Source organism: Notolabrus celidotus, chromosome 18 (assembly GCF_009762535.1).
Source record: "Notolabrus celidotus isolate fNotCel1 chromosome 18, fNotCel1.pri, whole genome shotgun sequence".
Classification (NCBI taxonomy): domain Eukaryota; kingdom Metazoa; phylum Chordata; class Actinopteri; order Labriformes; family Labridae; genus Notolabrus; species Notolabrus celidotus.
Window position 1 is genome coordinate 26,990,833 of NC_048289.1, and position 21,158 is coordinate 27,011,990.

General features: G+C 38.7%; 2 protein-coding genes and 1 non-coding gene across 4 annotated transcripts in view; all 3 read right to left on the reverse strand.

The window, feature by feature from the left end:
- Positions 1-2,375, reverse strand: part of arhgap27 (Rho GTPase activating protein 27) — a 38,301-nt gene extending 35,926 nt beyond the window's left edge. The window contains exon 1 of one of the 2 annotated variants that reach the window (XM_034708791.1): positions 2,267-2,375. The gene's annotated coding sequence lies outside the window, so the exon portion shown is untranslated. The remainder of the gene's footprint in view (positions 1-2,266) is intronic. The other variant, XM_034708792.1, reaches the window with a different exon arrangement.
- A 2,267-nt stretch (positions 2,376-4,642) lies between these two features.
- On the reverse strand, positions 4,643-4,757 carry LOC117830623. Its single transcript, XR_004634810.1, has one exon. It is a non-coding gene; the product is annotated as a U5 spliceosomal RNA (small nuclear RNA).
- A 1,849-nt stretch (positions 4,758-6,606) lies between these two features.
- mfsd13a (major facilitator superfamily domain containing 13A) lies at positions 6,607-20,058 on the reverse strand. Its single transcript, XM_034708467.1, has 9 exons — positions 19,794-20,058; positions 15,717-15,982; positions 14,756-14,835; positions 13,037-13,486; positions 12,790-12,910; positions 11,408-11,504; positions 10,744-10,915; positions 9,102-9,295; positions 6,607-7,663 (listed from the first exon to the last, which is right to left on the reverse strand). Exons 2-9 carry the CDS (start codon positions 15,882-15,884, stop codon positions 7,413-7,415), a joined length of 1,533 nt encoding a protein of 510 aa, XP_034564358.1. The 5' UTR covers positions 15,885-15,982; positions 19,794-20,058; the 3' UTR covers positions 6,607-7,412.
- Positions 20,059-21,158: the final 1,100 nt, after the last annotated feature.

The following is a 21,158-nucleotide window of genomic DNA, read 5'->3' on the forward strand; positions in this document are numbered from 1 at the left end:
TGTTGTTTTCCTGTCATGTCTCTTTGCAGTAGTCATGTGTCTGTTTTGTAGTCCTGCTTCTTTGCAGCATTATGTCGTCTCTTTCTGCCTCATTGCATCTCTGTAGTCTTTCTCATTATTAGTGTGGCCTCCATGTGGTTCCTCTCATTCCTCCTGTGGTTGCCTTGTTTATATTTGTTGTAGTTTCGTCCTAGTTTGAAGTCATTCTGCATTTGAGATGTTTTCTGCAGCTGATCAGTCGTTCTCTGTCTCTTATTATTTGCTTCAGTTTGTTGTCTTACATATTTTGAGGCTCTTTTCGTCTCTTTTGTGGTGACTTTGTGAATCCTCGCGGTCTCCTTGTTTCTTTTTGTGGTCATTTTTTCACAGCTGTAGTTCTTGCGTCTAGATCAGCTCAAGTCTTTCTCGTCTCAGTTTGTTGTACAACATCTCTGTGGTCTTTTTAAGGTGTTGGGTGTTTTGCTTGTGTTATTTTTGTGTGGTAGTGATAACTGTAGTGTAACTTTTTAAATCTTTTCTGTTAGTATAGCATTTTGATTTAGTCATTAACCATGATGTGGTTTTATGTCTCTTTATTGTCCATACTTTTTAAATCTGCAGTCTTTGTGTCTCTTATGGATCTCATTTTGAAAAGTTGTCATGTTCTTTGGACTCTGTGTTCGTCTTGTGTCTCCTTATTAAGTGTTTGTATCTTTCTTGTGTTTGTGTTGTAAATATTGTGACTTGTTTTGTGCCTTCTTGGTTGTTAGGTGCCTGTTTGTAGTTATTTGCATTTCTGTATCTGTTATATTTCTCTCTCTTGTCGTCAGTTTTCAGCTGTTGTCTTTATCAGTAATAATGTTTTGTCCCTTTGTACTGTTATATTGATTCCTAGTGATATGATTGAGACAAGTAAACTGTTGAAAACTGGCTCAGGGGCCCCTGTCTCAGTCCCTCACTTATCCATCTATGATCAGCTCTCGATATTATCACGAGAATGCTGTTTAACAAGTAGAGTTGCAGGACAAATGCACTCTGGAGTTTAGAGTGAACACAAAAGTCTGACAGAGGTGAAAGCCTCTGTTTATAGACAGGATGTCGCTTCCATTGCTGCAAAACAGCTTCAATCTAAAGTCACTCACAGACCACGAGAGCATCAGACCGAAAACTGCTCTGCCACAAAACAGGAAGCCTGCACCATCTTCAAGTCAGCGTCGGCCCGACGTCACGCTGCAATCTCAGTTTGTTTTATCAGCCTTTGTTTAATCCATGAATCATTCAGCCTTTTGTCTTCTCTTTCAGCAACAACTCACACAAGGCTACCACACAAACGTGTGCCACAGTAAGAAGATATTAAATGAGAGTTAGGTGCTTGTTTTTGTTTCTGTTGAAGACATATTTTTAATCTTAACTCTGACCGTATTTGTTTCTGCAGATAAGTCAACATTTGCATTTGGTAATGCTATCTGGTATCATATGTTCAAAGAACAATACTAAAAAAATTAAAGTGCCTCACAACTGAAATGTGTGTTGTTGTTTTTTAATTAATTTAAATTTAACTTATTAATTATTATTTTATGTTATTGTATTGAATTGAATTGAATTTACTTTAATTTAATTTTTCTGTTATTTATCTGATTTTATTTTATTGATTTGATCATCATGATTTTATTTTACTCCATTTTTCTGTTATTTATGTAATTTTATTTTGTTGATTGTATTGTAATGATTTTGTTTAATTCTATTTTTCTGTTATTTATCGTATTTTATTTTATTGATTTGATCATCGTGATTTTATTTGATTTTATTTTCTGTAATGTATCATTTTTTCATTTCATTGATTGTATTGTAAAGAAGTTATTTATCTGATTTATTTAATTTTGATTTTAATTATTTTTTTAATTTTATCTTGTGTAATTTCTTTGAAGTCTTGGCCACTTATTTAGGGCCAGTTGTTTGCAATACTATGTTTTTTTTAATAAAAGAAAATGTTTAAAAAAAAGAATAAAAAAGCTAAACAAGTTAAAATACAGAAAACTAGTTTCAAACAGTTATATGACTTTAAACCAAGCTTTAAACCTCTTTTTACACTTTAGTATCATGTTGAATTCTGTATTTTTAATATTTTCGTGTAGCTTCAACTTTAAAAAGTAGAGGGAAGCCAGTGCAGCTCAAATGAATGACAACATATACTCTGGCTAAATTTTGACTCTACAGTCAGACAGATCACATCCCCAGCTGTCATACCCTGAGGCTTCATTGTGAGATTAATATAACATCTACTTGCCTGATTATGTTCCCAAAACAGTCCCGTCATTAGATGTCTCAAAACGTCCTTGAAGTGTCTGAGTAGTCAGACAGGCAGAGCTCAAACTGCTGCTGCCTGCATGCACTGTTTCTACTCCCCTCTACCTCACTCTTATTTCCTGTTCTGTGTGTGCTTCTGTGTGTGTGTGTGTGTGTGTGTGTGTGTGTGTTTGTGTGTGTGTGTGTGTGTGTTTCTCCACCGAGTCATACCACTGAAACATTACAGCACTAAAGGCCACAAGAAATGGGAAGTGTGACTGATAATACTTCCCGATGCACTCTTGATATTTATGTATTCTTTTTACAGTCAGAGAGGGTGGGAAGGAAAATGTGCCACAGTGATGACTCATTTTTCACATTACAACACAGCTAAAGTCAAAATAACACAAGTATGATCAAAACAAACGTGCTACAATGAAACAGAGTATAAAACAGGATCCAGCTCCTGATGGATGATGGGTAAAGAAAAGAGCACTTGAAAGCTTTTACAACTGAATAAATCATGATACCATTATGACTGGACGACAAAACCTCTGAGTTCATGTCCATTGATTTGTAAATGTTAATGCATTGTTATTGCTGTCAGCTGAGCTCTATTTGGTGTGAGTCTGCCCTCTGTTGGATTTACAAGTCAAATACAATCAAACAGGCTTTTTTAAAGCTCTTTATGTGATATGAAGTATATTTAAAATGTATTGTCACATACAATCAGAGACATTAATCAGTCCCTGCAGAGACTTTTCAGTCATCTTTAATAATGTGATGTAGTATTTATATCTGATTAAATTGAAAGTGTACTTGTGTGCTCGTAACAGGCACATTGTTATTTATTTTATAGTTTATTTATCAGGCAAACATGAATTGCAGAAATGGTGACCTCATTAAAAGTAGTCCTGATATAAGAAGACTTTAAAATGACAGGAAAACATATTTCAAATACATTAATATAACTTCTTGAATTCTGAATGACTTGGGATATTTATGTTGACATCTTATTTGCATAAGTTTAAAATTAAAAGCTGCAGAAAATATTTGTATTTCTACTGATCATGTTTGAACCTGGTGTGATCAGATTTCCTGTCTGTTTCGTAACTTTTACATATTAATTGATGCACTTTATGGATCTGTAGTTGCAGCATTTGTTGCGCCCATGTATTGTGAACTGTCGATTTGTACCTTATGCAGATGATGCTATTACCGTCATGTGGAGTCACATCATTAAACATAAGATAAGATAGTACTTTATTGATCCCCAGGGGGAAATTTGGTTGTCGATGCAACACAGATATGGAATCGAGAAAAAGCTTCATGCTGCAGTTGGTAGGATTGGGGTAAAAATAAACTTATTTTGTGCTGTTTGGCAAAAAAGTCATAACACTCATCAACAGCCGTCAATAAGTAGGATATTTTGAGATCATGGCGGGATCTCTGTGTTTTCCTATGCCTCTTTATCCAGCAATCTATAGATTCCTATCACTCCCGTCAGCTCTGACCAATCAGAGCAACTCTTCTAATTGGTCCACCTACATCGTCCTGAATGAGCGTGCACTAAGATCTGTTTGTTGGCGGGGTTTACAGGAGCAGAGAGGGGGGTAGAGGGGTGTAGTAACAGGGGAAATCTGGTGTGGAGGGGTAGTGCTGACATTCAAAATCTCTCCCTGAACTGATGTTTATTCCAGGACTACCTACAGCAGCTTTAAATAAGCAGAAATAAAAATAGATAAATAAAAATAAGAATACAAATTGAAGGTATATACAAATGTTACACATGGTGTAAATATTTTAATCACAGGCAGTAGGCAAATATTATTCCGTGGTGACAGGTTGACATGGTGAAATTATGGTTTGTTTATGACAGATTGTATGCAATATAAATACATAAATATATATGGGTATGTAAGATGAATGTATGAAGATAAAGAGAATAGTGAAACATACTAAATAATAGTAACACGATGAGTTGTAACATACATTAATATCATGATATAACACAGTGTAATAAAATAATTATAATTATAGAATATAATGTAATATGCAATATATTGTCAGCCAGAGAGTCAGTACAGGATGAGGTAGTGGAGTGTGAAAGCATTGCATGAAACTGTCAATAGGGATAACATTTTGTGGTATCAAAGTCAAAAAGCCTAAGTCTTGTTTATTGTCAAATAAACTCCAGTATGTACTGGACATACTGAGGATTTGATGTTGGGCGTCTCTCTTGGACCCTCCGCGTTGATTTGGGGGGGAGTCAGTGACAGGAATCAGCATGTGAAGGGGGTATTATTAGAGGAGGGGGCTAAATCGGGAATTATCAGAAGGTCCAATGGTGAGGTTATTTACATTGACACAGTAAGGAAGCCCCGCACGAGGCAGGGCATCAAAAAATTAGATTGAACTCATGTTGTTCCTCTCCACGGAAATCTTTAGTAAAAGGCGAAAGATTTATACGATCTGAAGAGAAACATGAGTGTACTGCCTTCCTGAAGTCTGAGTGTGGAGAGTGATTCTCAGACGTGTTGTTTTCAGTGACGGTGAATTTATTTTTGCGTCTATATGTACTCATACTGTTTTTGTGTACTAAAGGTTAAAGAACATTTCGTGAAATACAGAAAAGTAGTTTAGGTTATTGAATCTTAATTTAAAACTAGAAACATTTACAAGAGTTTAAAATGTTAGGCGCGGTGCATCATGGGTAGGGAAGCTATCTTTGTAACACACACTTACACACGGCCTTAACACGGAGTCGCTGGGACTTCTATACAGCAAAATCACATTATTATCCACGGTGCAGTCTTAGCTTTATTTAAGGTTGCATTTATAACGATTTAAAACAAAGATAAGTGGATAAATCTGCGAGTTTAACTACAAACTGCCCACAGCGCGGACAACACACGCATGCGCAGAACGCCATTCGCGTCTCGTACAGTAAGCTTCCCATTCAAACGGGTTGTTGGAAGTCTCAGTGAAGTACTAACTTTTCTCGACTATCCTTCGACCTTATTCGAAAATTGAGGCATATTTGAGGGAAGAATAAACCAAAGTAAAGAATAAAACACACACTAAAGTAAAGACCTCTGAAAAGTGTCATTAACACTCTTTCCCCAATCTCTTTTGTTCGACAAACGAATGAGTAGTAGGTTTAAATGAGGTTCATACTCCCTCTCCTTAAAGAGTTCAATATGTCCTGAGTATTGAATACTTTTTATAGCTTTAAATACATATTTGTAAAGTTTCTGTGACAATGAAAACTGTGAATATGATTTAAAACTACTCATTTACAGCAGAGTTAAACAGTAATTTTCAGTATTGACTAAATTATGAGCGTCAAAACCCCTTAAAGTTTAGTTTGTTTGGGTGTTTATGTTAGTACAGCCTTAATTAAGATGCAGCATTACCTGGTCCTGTAGTCCTGGACCTCCTGTCTGGTGAGATGAATCTTCAGCCTTTCATTATTTCACTTCCAGCTTAACCAAGAGTGTTTTCTGAAATGATTACCCAGCAATCCTGAGAACATCAGGTGTTTCAGTGGGGAGTAACATCATGTAATATAGAGTAAAGGTGGTTAATGAGGCACTGGTGGCATATTTAAGGCTCCAGTAGGTCAGTCTGGTTGTAGTTTTGTATGTATCTATAATTACAACCTGTAAGCCACAGGCTTATGCAAAGAAGCAGGCTAAATAGGGCTAAACAGAGAGCTGCAGGTTTGAAGGAAACACTATTTTAAGAAGGAGTTTATTATAATAGGCTGTTTATGTTATGGAACTTTCCAGAAACTATACTTTTAGTTACCTTCAAATCAATGATGACTTGCTCTGCATCCACTTGGCACGCCTATATTCCCTTCACACATGCTCCAAGAGAAGATAAACTATAACTGGATGGTTGGGTGTCCTAGAGTTTAAGGATCAACACCACCAGGCAGTCAGGATGGTGAACTCTCTTCCTGTTTTGCCACCTCTTCCCATAGTGCCCCCTTCACAGACTTAACCCGGTCACAACCCCCCGTAAAATCAACGCTGAGGTCTGTCATCCTCAGGACTGAAACGCAAACACTCACTTTGATTTAAAATTGCTCTATAGCAAAGTTTTAAACTGTATTTCATTATTTTTTATTACTTTTTTTAATTTTAGCTTATCTTTTTCTAGCTATTTCCTATGTTTATCTGTTGTTGTTGTCGTTGCTAGAGTCTGAGAGAAACATAATATCAAATCCTCTGTATGTCTGGTGCCTACTGCAGTTTTTGACAACAAAGAGGACTTTGAACTTCCATTATATGTCTTGACACAGAATTTGTCTTCTTCAACGTCACAGCACAACAGTTTGGTTCAGCACACATGAGGTTTATTTGTGGTAGTGCCACACATTTGTCATATAATCTGCAAAAATTACAAAAAAATGCTGATAATGTGCTTACCAGCCTGATCTCCTTATTCAAATGTTCATGGTTTCAGTACATAAAGTTGTGTCATAACCAGAATGTTAGAAGTACATCAGACTAATGGCAGTTTTGTGCAAAAAGAAACACTGTTATCAATACTGGACATATCAGAAAATACAGTCCTCAGGGCGTTCTGTGTAAATGTAAAGAGACAGTAATGGTTCAGCTCTGAGGTGCAGGTTACATGCAGTTATCTATGGCACTCAAATGTAATGTTATTTTCTGTATTGTGTTAACATCAGAGAAGAGAACTTCAGCCTCGCTTGTTTCTGAATCACACTAATGTTTCCTCGCAGTGAGAGCTTTAAGACTGCACTTTAGATCAGAATTAAAAGAGGGCACATCATGAAAAGTTGTCACCTTGGTCCATCAACATCCAAAGGATTGATTTGTTCGGCTTTATCTTTTGGTCATCTGTTCAAATATAAATATAAGTTTAATATTTAAATATAAAAATAAGGCAGGTTTAAAGTTTCTCCCAGTGGGATTTGTGAGTTTACAGTGCATTCTTCTTTGTCCATAAAGCCACATGTTATGCACTAGTTCATATTCTGGCACACAAGGTTAAGCAGTTAGACGCCTGATCGGCCTGCTGCTGCTTCATTTCCCTCTGAATTTGTATCATCAGGATTGTAATGTTAATGTTTCAAAGTGTCTTTGTGCAGCTTCAGACAGCATCCGTTCAGTTCATATGGCCTTGACATCGATAAGGTGGCCGTGCTGGGCCCCTTGCCTCAGGGTCTTGATCCCCTGCAGCTTGCGGCCGTGCAGCGTGAAGCGAGACCAGGCGGCCAGCTGGAGCAGGGCACAGGTGATAGGCACGAACACCAACATGTAGAAGCAGCCCAGGCGAACAGGTGGCGTCCCTGAGCCGGAGGCAACGTCAGGCACAGAAACCAGAGAGTCCTTCACGGGTTCCCTCTCGAAGATATCGTAACCTGGAGACGAGCATACAGAAGCTTCTTCAGTTTCAAGTGTAGCACAGATTGAACTGACGTTTCACCACAAATAGATGCTGTTCAGGAGTCTCTTGTTGTTGAGCTGGTCATGTAAAAGCTTTAGAGATTTATAGAGCCCTTATAATAAAACAGAAGATGGCTAACAGGACAAATCATGAGGTCATATTTGCTGTGAAAATTATGATTTGAATGAAAAAGAGATGTTTCTTCTCTCAGAGGTATTGTTCACATTTTGAGTCATATCTTTTATTTGCTTTGTCTTAGAGGGTTAGGTTAGGTAAGGTTACTTTATTTATACCCATAGGTAGAAATGTTTTGCTGCAAGATGATGATGATGTCCAGTTTCAAACAACATTCACATGAAACCACACAAACCAGTCCGAATTGACAAACTATCAAAACAGAAAAACAGCTATTCTCTACTCCGGCTCCACCACCCATCATTTAAAGGAGAGAAAAAGGTCATAAAATTAGATATATACATAAAAATAGCTTCAATAAATACCTGGAATAAAACCAAGATAAAAACAACTATGAAACCAAATAAATAATCCTAAAAAATATGTGCAAATATCGCAACATCTTGTTCAGCTCGGTTGTGTCAGCAGGAACTAAGCTGTTTTTGTATCTCTTTGTTCTGCACCTTTGGACTGCAACCTCCATCCGGACTAGGGAAGAAGATGAAACAGAGGGTGGGAGTCATTGTTTAAAATTTGTGGTAGCTATCTGCTGTACCTGGGTGAGGCTGTGACTCACCAATCAGCTGACTAGATCATTTAAGGGGGCCGATACCTCCTTTGATGTCTGTAAATATGAAGCTAGCTCATCAAATCACACTTGAAGCAGGGGGAACTGTCATCCTGTCTTTGCCTACATGTGAAGAAATCCACATCTGCCTTTCGGTAAGCAATGAGGTAAACTGTATTTCTCAAAAGGTGTAGTCTGTTTGGTCAGTTTGTACTCTTATGAAATGCAATATTGATTTAAATAGAAAAGCTCACACCTTCTTTCTACTGAGGAAGAATAAGAGCAAAGTCAAAGTGAGTTGACATTGGGATTAACATGTTTTTTTCTCATGACAGATGGTGTTTGACAGCAGAGACAAACACACAGACTCCTCAAACACAATAAAAACACTCCATGAGATAAAACACTGACTGTGTGGGAAAATGCAATGACTACTGCTTCACTTTGGACCGGCAACAACTAACTTTATCATGCTGAACTGATCACCTGAAGGATCTGGTTTGTCCACTTTGAGTAATGTGATCTTCATAACCAGTCTTCATAACCAGTCAACTACAGAAAACCTGAATCAAGATATGACTGGAATTCTATTGACTCACAGTAAAACACATGAATGCTCTATTTATAGACCTGGGTGTCCTGGGTGGACAGTGAGTGTTCCTGTGTGTACCTGTGTAAGCACATAGCAGCCAGGTGCCGATGAGTGGGGCGAATGTCTGGCCAGGTTTTGTCATCAGGGCTACCATCCCGAAGAGGAGCGCTGAGGCGGCCTGCTGTCGCTTGTTCACCACGAAGTCCTCGTCCACCAGATCAGAGATGACCAGCTTCAGGAGCTTGCATGTCCCCTCTGTAAAGACCCGGTTACTGGGAAGGGAGAGACGTTCGGATTCAATTGAACAAGAAATATTAGATTTAATCAAGTTTGTGAAAGAAAATAGTGGAATTTTATAATCATAGATGTTTAATAAAAGGCATTTTCCAGTATTTGATAAAGTATAACCTTGATTATGTTTGTTACTTTGCTCTAAGAAGAGGGCTGGTTTCAGTTTCTGGTCTGATGTGAACTTTTGAACCCCATTAAAAGCCTCTAAAGGACTCAAATCATTCACCCTGTGTAAACAAGTCTTATACCTTAGACTTAGCTCAGGGCTTTGCTGCTGAGAACCAGATGACTTTCAAAACCTGACATCTGTACGCTTCATCTCTACCTTTCCTTCCCTCCTTTTTTTAAAAGAGACTTGGTCATGAAAAAATAAATAAATAAATAAATAAATAAATAATAAAATAAAATAAAATAAAATAAAATAAAATAAAATAAAATAAAATAAAATAAAATAAAATAAAATAAAAATAAAAATAAAAATAAAATAAATAAATAAATAAATAAATAATAATAATAATAATAAATAAAGGGATTGTGGGTAGAGGGTGTTGTATGTTTGGATTTAAAAGCTCTTTGTGAGGAATGCTTTTGGGTCTTATTTTTCACTCATTGGCTTTGTTCAGACTGTGGACAAATAATTTGGTTCATAATTTTTACCTTAAAGACACATTCAGGGCTGTTTTCAAATGAACAGATCATGCATTAGTGCCTGGATATTCCAGAACTACTGCAGGGGTAGCTGGGGTTCTAATGTAGGTGATACGGCTTTCCAAGATGAAGCATAAACAGTCTCACTGTCTGTTTTCTCTGCAGAACTCCTCAACTACATTTTTTCCACCTCAACCAAGGAGGAGGTCGCTATTGTCAATGTCATGTGTTGCATGTGAGTGACACAAAATCTTTTTTTAATTTTTTTAGTCTGCTAGAATGTCAAGATAGAGACACATCTAAAGAAAACAAATTTTAATTGCATTAAAACCAACCAAACCAAAATTTAGCCTGGATCCTATTCAAGTGTCGACTCTCTAAAAATCTATCTGGAGACTGTGGACTGTGGATATGCCAACTAACTAATTGGAGTTTGCAGCCTGAACAAGAAACTGTGAGTGATAGAAGCTCAAAGTGGAGCCAAGTCAACATTTCCCAGGAGTAGAAGGTCCAGCCAAGAGACGATAAGACAATATTTGGATACAACTTGTGACAAATGTTGACTCAGCCTTGGACACAGGCAGAGAGGAATAAAGTCACTGACGTGTCCTAATGAATCACAGGCACACAGAGGTTCTACTTGTTGATTTGTCCTGCAGTGTGTTTCTGTATTCAGCTTTTCAAATGACAGAAAATAAAACAAGCAAACAAAAATAGTTCAAGCTGTCACACATCCGATCTCTGATGTGTGTGCTGCTGATGTGTGTTGCGTGGGCCATACCTAGCAATGAAGATGCAGAGCAGATAAATGTGGTCAGCCCCTGCCAGCAGCATAGCCACACTAAGTCCCAGTTTGAGCATAAATAGCCAGCGGATAACCTGGTATACCCCGAAACGCTGGCACAGTGTCAGGAAATACAAGTTGTTGAGGTGGGGGGCAACATAAGAGATCCCTGCGTGGGAGCAAAGCAGAGCGGGGTTAAAATAAAAGACTAACCAGCAGAAAGAAGAGTAGTCAGTTTAAAAGAAGTTGGAGTTGAATGTGAAAAATACCAACAGCAAATTAATTTAAAGAATAGAAATCTTTCCAATTAAACCTGATCCAAACAATTCAGTGGGTGAATCTAGAATGCAACTGGATCAATATCAGATAAATGTCTGCAACAAACTGTTCCTTAACTATAAAAAAAAAAGCGTATGTCACCAGTTTGCATCCTGTCAGTGTTTGTAAACCTTCAGACTATGTGTTTTATATTAGGCATATCACTAAAAATACAAATCCTGCAGTTTGTTTCAACTGTTTGAGATTTCCTCTAAATTTTACTCAATATAATCCTATATTCAAAACTGCACTATTCTTGTTTTTGTAGTATCGTTTGTAGCATTGTCAAATGGAATAGGCTGACTTGAATGTGTGTGTTCTTTCTGGATGATAGGGATCTTACCGAGGAGGATTGAACCTGTAGAGGCAGAGATATTATCAGACAGGAGGTGCTCCAGGAACAGAGGGAAGAAGTTGCTGTTAAAATGGCAGTGAAAAACCTGAGGGAACAGAGGAGGAGACAAGGAGACTCATAAGTAGTCAAATCAAAAAAATCAGTCATGTTATAGAGTTCCTTTGAAAACTTTCCAACCCACTTGTTGCTTTTACAATACACTCCTGAAAATTTCTATCCCACAGTTGCTTTCTTAGAGTGAAGTCTGCTCTGTCAGACGAGGGGGGAAGATGAGTCTCGGGATATGGACATGCATCAAAAGCACACTTGGTTTTCTTTGTTTGGGTTAGTTGGAGCGTCATGATGAATGTTTCTTGACCGTGACTTAATTTAAGCCTATTTTGAGTTGCTTTTAGTGAAAGAATATGGAAATCTAAAAGGACTGTTGGAAGTTTCGACTCTTGGAATAAACAGAGAATGAACCTGTGAGTAGACTGATTATTTTTACGAATGGCAGTGGACACGCATCAGACACCAAAGAGCAGCTCTAACTAGCCAAGGACACATTGTGATGTTTACAGCATGATGGCTACCTCCACAACAGTGAACTTCCCTATGATGAGACTTATTGCATTTATGTCATATCTTATATGTAAATAAATGTGCAGAATCTTCACTTTTCTTGTCTTAAAAATTATCCTCTACTTCCTTAGATTTTTTTATTCATCCTAATTAGTGTCGCTCTCCCTCTTCTGCACCAGTCGCAGGATTCTGAACTCTCTCCCTGTTCTGTCTCCCCTCCACATAGTGCCCCCCTTCACAGACGATTCAAATACACTACTGTCATAAGGATCTGCAGTTCTTAATCTTATTTTATTATATTTACTACTTCAGCTAGCTTAGTTCTTTTAACTTAGCTTATTTTCTTTTCTTGCATTTTGTGTTTATTCAATCTTTATTTGTTGTACCCAGGGTCTGAAAGGGAAACGTAACATCAATCCTCTATATGTCCGGTACAAACGGCAGTTTTTGACAATAAAGGAGACTTTGACATACCGACTTCACCTGACCATCACTCGCTGTGAACCTTCCCTAATATTTCCTGATGCATTCTCGCCTCAGCTCACGCCGACTTCATTCAGAACTTTAACTCAGGTTCTGGCAGGATGAAGTCCAGGTAAAGTTGGGATGAAAACTTTAGCTGTTTACGTTTACACATGCAGCTCACTTTGAAAATTTCAGGCAGATTTCAGGAGATGATTTGTCATACTTTTTACAGATTAAACTGACACAATTATTTATGTCCTCATCCTGATATTCTTTTCAGCTGAGAGAACTTTAAGAACATATAAAGATATATATTGTGACTAAGTAAGATTTTAGTTTCTCACCTGAATCAGGTTCATGGACACGAACCACAAGAAGTTCTTGTGTTGGGAGAGCTGCTTGATGTACTGCCCGATGGTGACAGGTTTTTCAGGGTGGGTCAGTGGAGCGTGGCCAACACTCAGACTGAGCCAGATTAAAAGAAAACAAGAGATGAGTGAGAAAGAGAGGAGGAGAGGAAGAAAACACCACAGTCCAAGAACATCTCAGTGTGAGTTACAGAGAATCTCCTGATTTACAGTAAATCCTTACTCCTTCAGTGTCTGCGCCTCATCCAGCTTGGGAAGGACTTCCTTTTGGAATCGATGCCGCAACAGCCGAGACACGAAGAAAAAGCCCAAGATGGAGAAAGCAGCTAGAGTCACACAGAAGAGACGGAACGAGTAGAAATCCTCCTTGTCCCAGAAGGAGTAGGACAGAAAAACGGAGAGGGAGCCCAGAGCGCTGAACACCGAGCAGTGGAAGTTGAGGCGTGTGCGATCGGCGGCGGACACGGCGAGGTCGGCCAGCAGGGCGCTGTGGTGGAGGTCCACCATGGTGAGGAAGCCGTCGTACAGACACAGGCACAGCAGGAACTGCAGCCCTGGTCTGGCCCAGGCAACCCAGAAGGCCAGGAAGGAGAGGGAGAAGAGGGGGCCATTTGTGGAGAGGGCCTTCAGGCGCTTTAGCACCACCTCTGGAGATGTGATCGCGGAGCCTGACCTGAGTGAGGAACAAAATACAAGGAAACAGACAGTTATCAAACTAGATCCTAGTTTTGGGATAATGAACCAACTATTCCCCAACTAGGTGAGTCCGTTTTTAATCGTGAGCTCACTTTGCATGGCTTGAGCAACACTATAAAAGCACCTGAGCTAATATAAGAGTCAGCACACACTCAACAAGCATGATAAATCAAACAAAACCCATTGTAAAACCAGATTACATCAACACAGCGTCCCAGTTTGCTTTATTAGAATGAAAGTCAAACAGACGGCGGGCGTGTGTTTGAGCGTTCTTCTTCTGATGACGTGTTTACCTTGGGTTACACGCTTCATTCAACTTCTCAAGTAATTAATGTTGACACTTTTGCGTGAGCATTTGTGTGCACTGGAAATGTATACGCTCATGGAAGTTATTACACAGCGTGTGCCGGGACAACGGACGTAGAAATCTGTATGTTGACTGTAAAGGGAGGAGAGGTTAGAGGCGTTCAGATGTGAGATTAAGGATTTAATTTACAAAGGATGCAGCACACGTATATTCTAGAGATGTGCCACTCTCATCTAAACACTGAAACTGTTTTCCATAAAAGTATGCCAAATCATCCATGGAACGAAAGCTGCTGGTGTAATCTCTTTCTTGAAGTCTAAAGGAGAAGAAGAAGGTTTCTTTTTCTGTAATTAACTTGTTCAAAAGAGGATGTGAGAACGAAAAAAGTGGCATGTTTTGAGGTTCAGTAGAGCACAGGTCAGTCTGTCATGTCAATAAAAATGACCTAATTTAGGAATGAATCATCAAATTCATGACATGATCATACATTATCAAACATGCAGAGTATTTTTTCACAGTAGCCATCAAGTCAAACTTAGTAAATGCCTTTTTTCTTTCTATATATCCCTTTATAACAGCTCTTACTCATCACTTTGTATTCTTATTAGGATTTAGTTTGTCATTGTCGTTTTTAAATTTTTTTTAAGTTATGTTTTTGGGCTTTTTGCCTTTAACTGATAGGACAGCTGAAGAGAGACAGGAAATGTGGGAAGTAGAGAGTGGGGGGAGACATGCAGGAAATGGTTGCGAACCGGCGACCTCTGCGACAAGGACTGTAGCCTCTGTATGTGGGGCGCTTAGACCGCTAGCCCACCAGTGCCCCATCATAGTCACTTTTAATGTGCATAATTAAGGAAACTGTAAAGGCAGATGCTTCTACTTGGGTTATTTTAACTGTTCACTCAGGTTGAAACACTTGTCACTCTGTTAGATACTTACTGAGGAGAGCTGAGGAAGGAGCGATCACTCAGCCAGCCGAAGAGAGGGTCGTTCAGACTGTTCCATATCAGGAAAACCGTCTGTGGAGCAACAGAGAGGGCAGATGAAAGCTCTGTAGAAGACTTCAAACTTAAACAACAACAACAAATACTTATCATCACACAATTTATTTATCAATGTTGAGCACTAGCCATGTGATGAAAAACTAAAACAACCAGCCACTTGTGTTTTCTATCATGAGACTCCTTCTGTAGTGCCGAGCATCTTAAAATCCTCGTTGGTCTGAATGCTTTTAAAGATCGAAAACTGAAGCTGGACACGACTGTCATTCTTGTTTAGCAGGAGCAATATTGCGCTTTTGAAAACATTGCTGACTCATAAGAACACAGGGCTGATTAATTATTTCAAGCCTGGACCACAAGTCATGAACACAGACTGTGACGTCACCCATCTGTTCCTGAAGCGCTGTTTTGAAGCCAATCGTCGGCGGGAGCCATATTGGAAATGTTGAACTCAACCTAACTTCTGGCGAGCTAGTGTGAGGTAAAGAGGCGGGCTTTCAGCCTCCTAGCCAATTGCTACAGGTTTCCCGCCTGTCAGTCAAGTCAGTCATGTCCTTAAATGGGCAAAACTTGTAATCTTAGTATCTTCTGAATTGTTATAAAGAAATTCGACCCCTGTACAGTGTGTGCTGAGAGAGAATTTAGCTATGCAGTCTGAAGCCGTTTTTTGAACCAGGCTGTAAACAGGTTTATTTCTGCTGTAAAGATCGTCTTCTTTGAAGGGTTGTGTATGTGGTTTCCTGTGTTTCTGCAGCCAGCCTCAAGCAGACGCTTCATGAATTGCAGTTTATAACACTTTCGCATTGGGCTTTATATTTTAAGCACGGAAGTTGCCGCTTGGTCATGAATCAATATTGTTTAATTGCCATAGCTACAAACAGCAGTGTTGGATGACTCACCTCTCCGACCCAGAAGGAGACTTTATCAATCTTGTACACGGACACGAATGTCTGCACGTAGTAAAGGAGGAACACATTGTGGAGGATGGAGGTAAACAAGGCCAAAGAGCCGTAGAGGACTGCGGTAGAGAAGACACTTTGCCAGCAGCCCCAGACCCTCCTGCCCATTCTTCTTTCTCAATCACTCTGCTCTCTCGTCTCTTCTCCACACCGAACTGCAATCATGTCATGGCCTGGCTGACCCGGGGTCACCACCTCATCATACCCTGCAGGACAGAACAAGTGGATAAACCATGTTAGAGTTGATTTACGCCGTCACTTATTTACGGTTTAGTGGGTGATGGAAACATTCTTCCAATATGGGGAAATAAGACTCCACTGAACATACTTCAGAGCATTACTGGAAATTACAACACATCTAAACTCTCAGATATTAACATGCCAATGCTTTCAGTACAATGTTTGAGCATAGTGTAAAGCAGGGGTTCCCAAAGTGTGGGTCGGGACCCCCTGGGGGATCGCTAGACACAAATGGGGGGTCTTGAGATGTCTTCCAGAATTTTTCTTTTTTTTAAGTTATCTAAAGATATTTATTATTATTATTTGTTGTTGTTTATTTACCTTGTTTTCTTATGTTTATCTTCCCTTTTGTTTGTACTGATTATTATTATTATGTCTTTAATTTTATTATTATTTTTGTATTTTTTTGTATTTATTTATTTTTTTCTTTTCTTTGTTGCTTTTGTGTTACTTATATACAATTTGTTAACTTGTGGTGAACAAAGAAATACTGAAAAAATGCACACAAAAAAAGTTGAATGACAAAAGTTATCTAAAAACAGTACATTTTACCCATTATAGTAGAACATATCCACAAAAATAGTAGCTAAACTTGAAATAAAACCTTGAAAATAGAAAATGTAATGAGTTGTCTGCCTTTCTTTTTGCCAGATGACTCTTAAGTTTAGGGTTAGTGAACAGTTAATTACCAAAAGCATCAGTAGTGGTAGCTTAATTCATAAAGGCACAAGAAACACAGCCACATGCTCATATAGGTAGGGTCATTTTCTGCAGACCAGCTAAAGGAAGCCACATTAAATCACTTTGAGAGACAGTGGGGGTCACGAGTCTTTGGCACCAATATTTTGGGGGTCATGGGCTGAAAAGTTTAGGAGCCCCTGGTGTAAAGGAGCTATTTTCACAGCAATGATATCATAAGTACTTATTAAAGTTTGTTGGGAAAAAAACCACAGCTCCTTTCTTCTTTGAAACACGCCCAGCTGTGGTCCGAATGCAAGCGCTGAGTTATTTTTATGACCACTCCTCAGACACTCCCTGTGTTTGTCCCAGTGTCTCCATAAAAATCCTTTCTTCTTCACAGTGACTCGGCCAAAGAAAAGTCATTTGACACATTGCCATTCTTCACAAGCTTTACCGCCCCGAGGTGTCATATTCAACATTGAACCCTGAGAGTAAACACTATTGTGGATGCACTGTGTCGAATTTAAAAATCACAGGCCTGAGAGGAACACAGTGTTGTCTGTGTGCCACATCTCCGTGTGGTGACTGTCTTCCCCACAATGAATGCAAATGCGGCCTTAGGTTCACTCTCATTGTTTCCCCGGCCTTTTGAAGCCACGTTGCAGTCTCGCACGTAGCACCTTTCACTTACACATACCACTTCACACCTGACTGCCACACGCTGAGACTCGCCTTGAATGCAGACACACTTAAGGGGGGTAGCCGAGTAACATCTCATAACAGTGTCTCAAGGCAACGATGTTTCATCACAACAGCAATAAGCATCATAAAAATCTCTGCGATCTCAGTGAGATTGCAAACTCGGCCAAACCAACCTCCCTGGAGTGCAACAGAAATCTTTCCGACCCGGTTCATATCAGATCCAAGCACTGATGAAGCAGGATGAGTCCCAGCTGGCTGCATCCTATCACATCTCTAACACATATCTCTCCCTGAATCTGAAGAGGTCTTTCTCTGCTGCTGCAGCGGGCGACTCTCATCTACAAGTATCCAATTCATGTCCTCTCAGCCACAGCAGATTCAGAGCCGTTTCCACCTGTTGAGAGGTTTCTGGCCGAGGGAGGGGAGTGCGATAACCTTTTGTGCTGGATCTGAAATCTAGACGACATAATCGGACACCATGGAGTGTTACCTGATCTCAATGCAGACAAGACAATCACACTCATCCATGCGATTAGAGCATCATCACAGGCTGACAGACTGCAGATACACAGTTAGCAAAACTCAGAAATCTTGGAGTTCTATTCGATCAGTCCATGTACTTGGATCATATGTACATGAAACTTAGGGCTGTTGTGTCACATCTGATCATTCATGCTTTTGTTTCATCCCAACTGGACTATTGTAATTCACTTTTCACCTGCCTCAGTAAGTCGTCCCTCCATCGTCTTCAATTAGTCCAGAACGCTGTTGACCAAGTCCAGCCAGACAACCCACATCCCTCTGATTCTATCTTCCCTACATTGGCTTCCAGTTAAATTTAGGATTCATTTGAAGGCTCTTGTTTTTGTGTTTAGAGCTCTGCGTGGTCAGGCTCCTGAGTATATCACAGACCTGCTCCACCCCGACCTCAGCAGTAGGTCACTCTGGTCTTCTGCTTTTCAAGTGGTGTCACCGACATTGTGGAACGCGCTTCCTGTAAATATTCGTTCAGCGGTCTCTGTTGTCACTTTTAAAAAAACTCTTAAAGACACATTACATCATCACTCCCCGATTAGATTATTGTAACTCACTCTATACTGGCTTAAGCAAACACAACCTCTCAAAACTCCAGTTAGTCCAAAACGCTGCTGCCAGACTCCTCACACACACACACACTAATAAAAGGGAACACATCACACCCATTTAAGCCTCTCTTCACTGGTTGCCTGTGGGTTTTAGAATTGATTTAAAGATTTTAACACTCACTTTTAAAGCCAAAAATGGACTGGCCCCTAAGTACCTAAGAGAGTGTCTAAGGATGTATGTCCCCAACTGCTGCCTGAGATCCTCCGGCAGGTCCATCTTGGAACTTCCTAGAGTAAAGTTAAAAACCAGAGGTGACCGGGTCTTTGCAGTCAGGACCTACCGGAGGAGATCAAGCAAGCCACATCTTTGTCCTCTTTTAAAAACACACTTTTTAAAACATGCTTTTACTTCTTAACTCATCACTGACTTTTTAATTTCTGCATGGTTTTTATTATTGTCTTTTACTTAACTCATTTTAGTTCTAACCATTGTCATGTGCTTTTGTGTTATTTTTTCTCTCGCTGTCTTGCACTCTCTAAAGCACTTTGTAAACCTGTTTTTAAAAAGGTGCTATATAAATAAATGTATTATTGTTATTATTTATTTATTTAAACAGGCCTTCCACTCACCTTGTACAGACTAATGTTTTTAATTATGCTATTGTCTGTTTCTTTTACTGTTTTATTTATTTCATTTTAATGTTTTATGATTTCATTTTAATTTGATTTTTTTTTCCTGTGAAGCACTTTGTGATTTTATTCTATGAAAGGTGTTATATTAAATAAAATGTACTTACTTCCTTACATGTTGGCTAACTCATGGAGTCCTCAAACGTGCTGGAAGACTAATAATGCCTGAGAAAAGCTGCTTAAAATGTAAATATGTGACTGAGTGTTTAACTGAAGCTGTATAAAATGTGATAGCACAGATAGTCAGTGAACAGGCAGAGTCTCTGCACTTCACAAACACGAATAATAACGGTGTCGTAAATTCTACTTCCTATAAATAGTAGAAATGCAACCGGTTGGCTCGTTAGTTAGCTTATGAATACACTTACTGTCTTATCCATTACAGACACACATAACATCTTTAAAGTGTCACATTAAGCTGTGTCTGTCTGTGTTTAAGAGCTGCTTATAATCGATGTTTGTTGGTAAAATCAGCTTCAACTAGCTAGGTTGAGTATTAGCATGAGCTAGCTACTAGCTGGTTAAAGATAACGTTGACTTGCTGAAGATCTTGAGATATATTCAATCTTTAAAACCAGCTTTGATTTTAGTCACAGTTTAGTCATTAAATGATACGTACCAGAGAAAGAGCTGGTAACCAGATAACCAGGGGACCAGGTGGTGTTTGTCTCGGTGGTAAGCTAACTCGATGTCTCCTCTGCTGGTTAGCAGCAGCTGTGTGTGGATCACTGCGGGGAGGCAGACACACCACGTCCAGACCACGTCAGGGAGACTACTCAGACCTGTGACGACTGTAGACTGGAGGAGTGGATCTGTGAATGGGTTCCCCAGCTGTGTAAAGCAAAAGGTAGGACATACAGCACCACCTAGAGACAAGACCCAGGCTATTAAAACAAAATATAATCAAAAAATAACAGGATATCAGGAGGAGTTCATGTGGTTACAAGCTAGGGTAACATTGAACTTTCGAGTAATGGTTTCCAGCAGTAGAGCAAACACTATATTTAAAAGGTTGTCTCAAAATTCTCTTTCACTTTCAGTATATTTATTCTTAAATAAAGATTTCACAATACACAGAAACCCCACAAATAAAATTACGGAAGAGGATTAGGGCCACTGAAAAAAAAAAAAAAAATTAAGGTCAATATTTAAAAAAAAAAATTATTATTCTGAGAAAAAAAGTCAGAATTCTGAGATTAAAGTCAGAATTCTGAGATTAAAGTCAGAATTCTGAGATTAAAGTCATAATTCTGAAATTAAAGTCAGAATAAAGTCAGAATTCTGAGATTAAAGTCAGAATAAAGTCAGAATTCTGAGATTAAAGTCAGAATAAAGTCAGAATTCTGAGATTAAAGTCAGAATTCTGAGATTAAAGTCAGAATTCTGGAATTAAAGTCAGAATAAAGTCAGAATTCTGGAATTAAAGTCAGAATAAAGTCAGATTTCTGAGATTAAAGTCATAATTCTGAGATTAAAGTCAGAATTCTGAGATTAAAGTCGTAATTCTGGAATTAAAGTCAGAATAAAGTCAGATTTCTGAGATTAAAGTCATAATTCTGAGATTAAAGTCAGAATTCTGAGAAAAAAGTCATAATTCTGAGAATAAAGTCAGATTTCTGAGATTAAAGTCAGAATTCTGAGATTAAAGTCAGAATAAAGTCAGAATTCTGAGACTAAAGTCAGATTTCTGAGAAAAAAGTCATAATTCTGAGACTAAAGTCAGAATTCTAATTTTATAATTAATAATTAAAAACATTTTTTTTACCTTCATTTTTTTTTTTTCAGTGGCCCTAATCCTCTTCCGTAAAAAATAAACCCATAATGCTCCCACAGAAAACATTATCAAAATAAAGCAAAACAAGACAAAAAATAAAATAAATGACCAATTTTTCTTTTACAGTGTTAGTACATGCAGCAATCGCAGCCTGAAACATGTATACATATAACATTTTAATGTGATACATTTGATACCCCTGTACTTATA

What these genes read in the sequence shown, in the direction of transcription:
- mfsd13a (XM_034708467.1), bottom strand. Translation starts at nt 15,884, where the DNA reads ATGGGCAGGAGGGTCTGGGGCTGCTGGCAAAGTGTCTTCTCTACCGCA. An exon ending in TCTCCTTCTGGGTCGGAGAG is followed by an intron (nt 14,836 to 15,716) that starts GTGAGTCATCCA and finishes GTTGCTCCACAG; the next exon opens with ACGGTTTTCCTGATATGGAA. An exon ending in CTCTGCATCTTCATTGCTAG is followed by an intron (nt 9,296 to 10,743) that starts GTATGGCCCACG and finishes CTCCCTTCCCAG; the next exon opens with TAACCGGGTCTTTACAGAGG.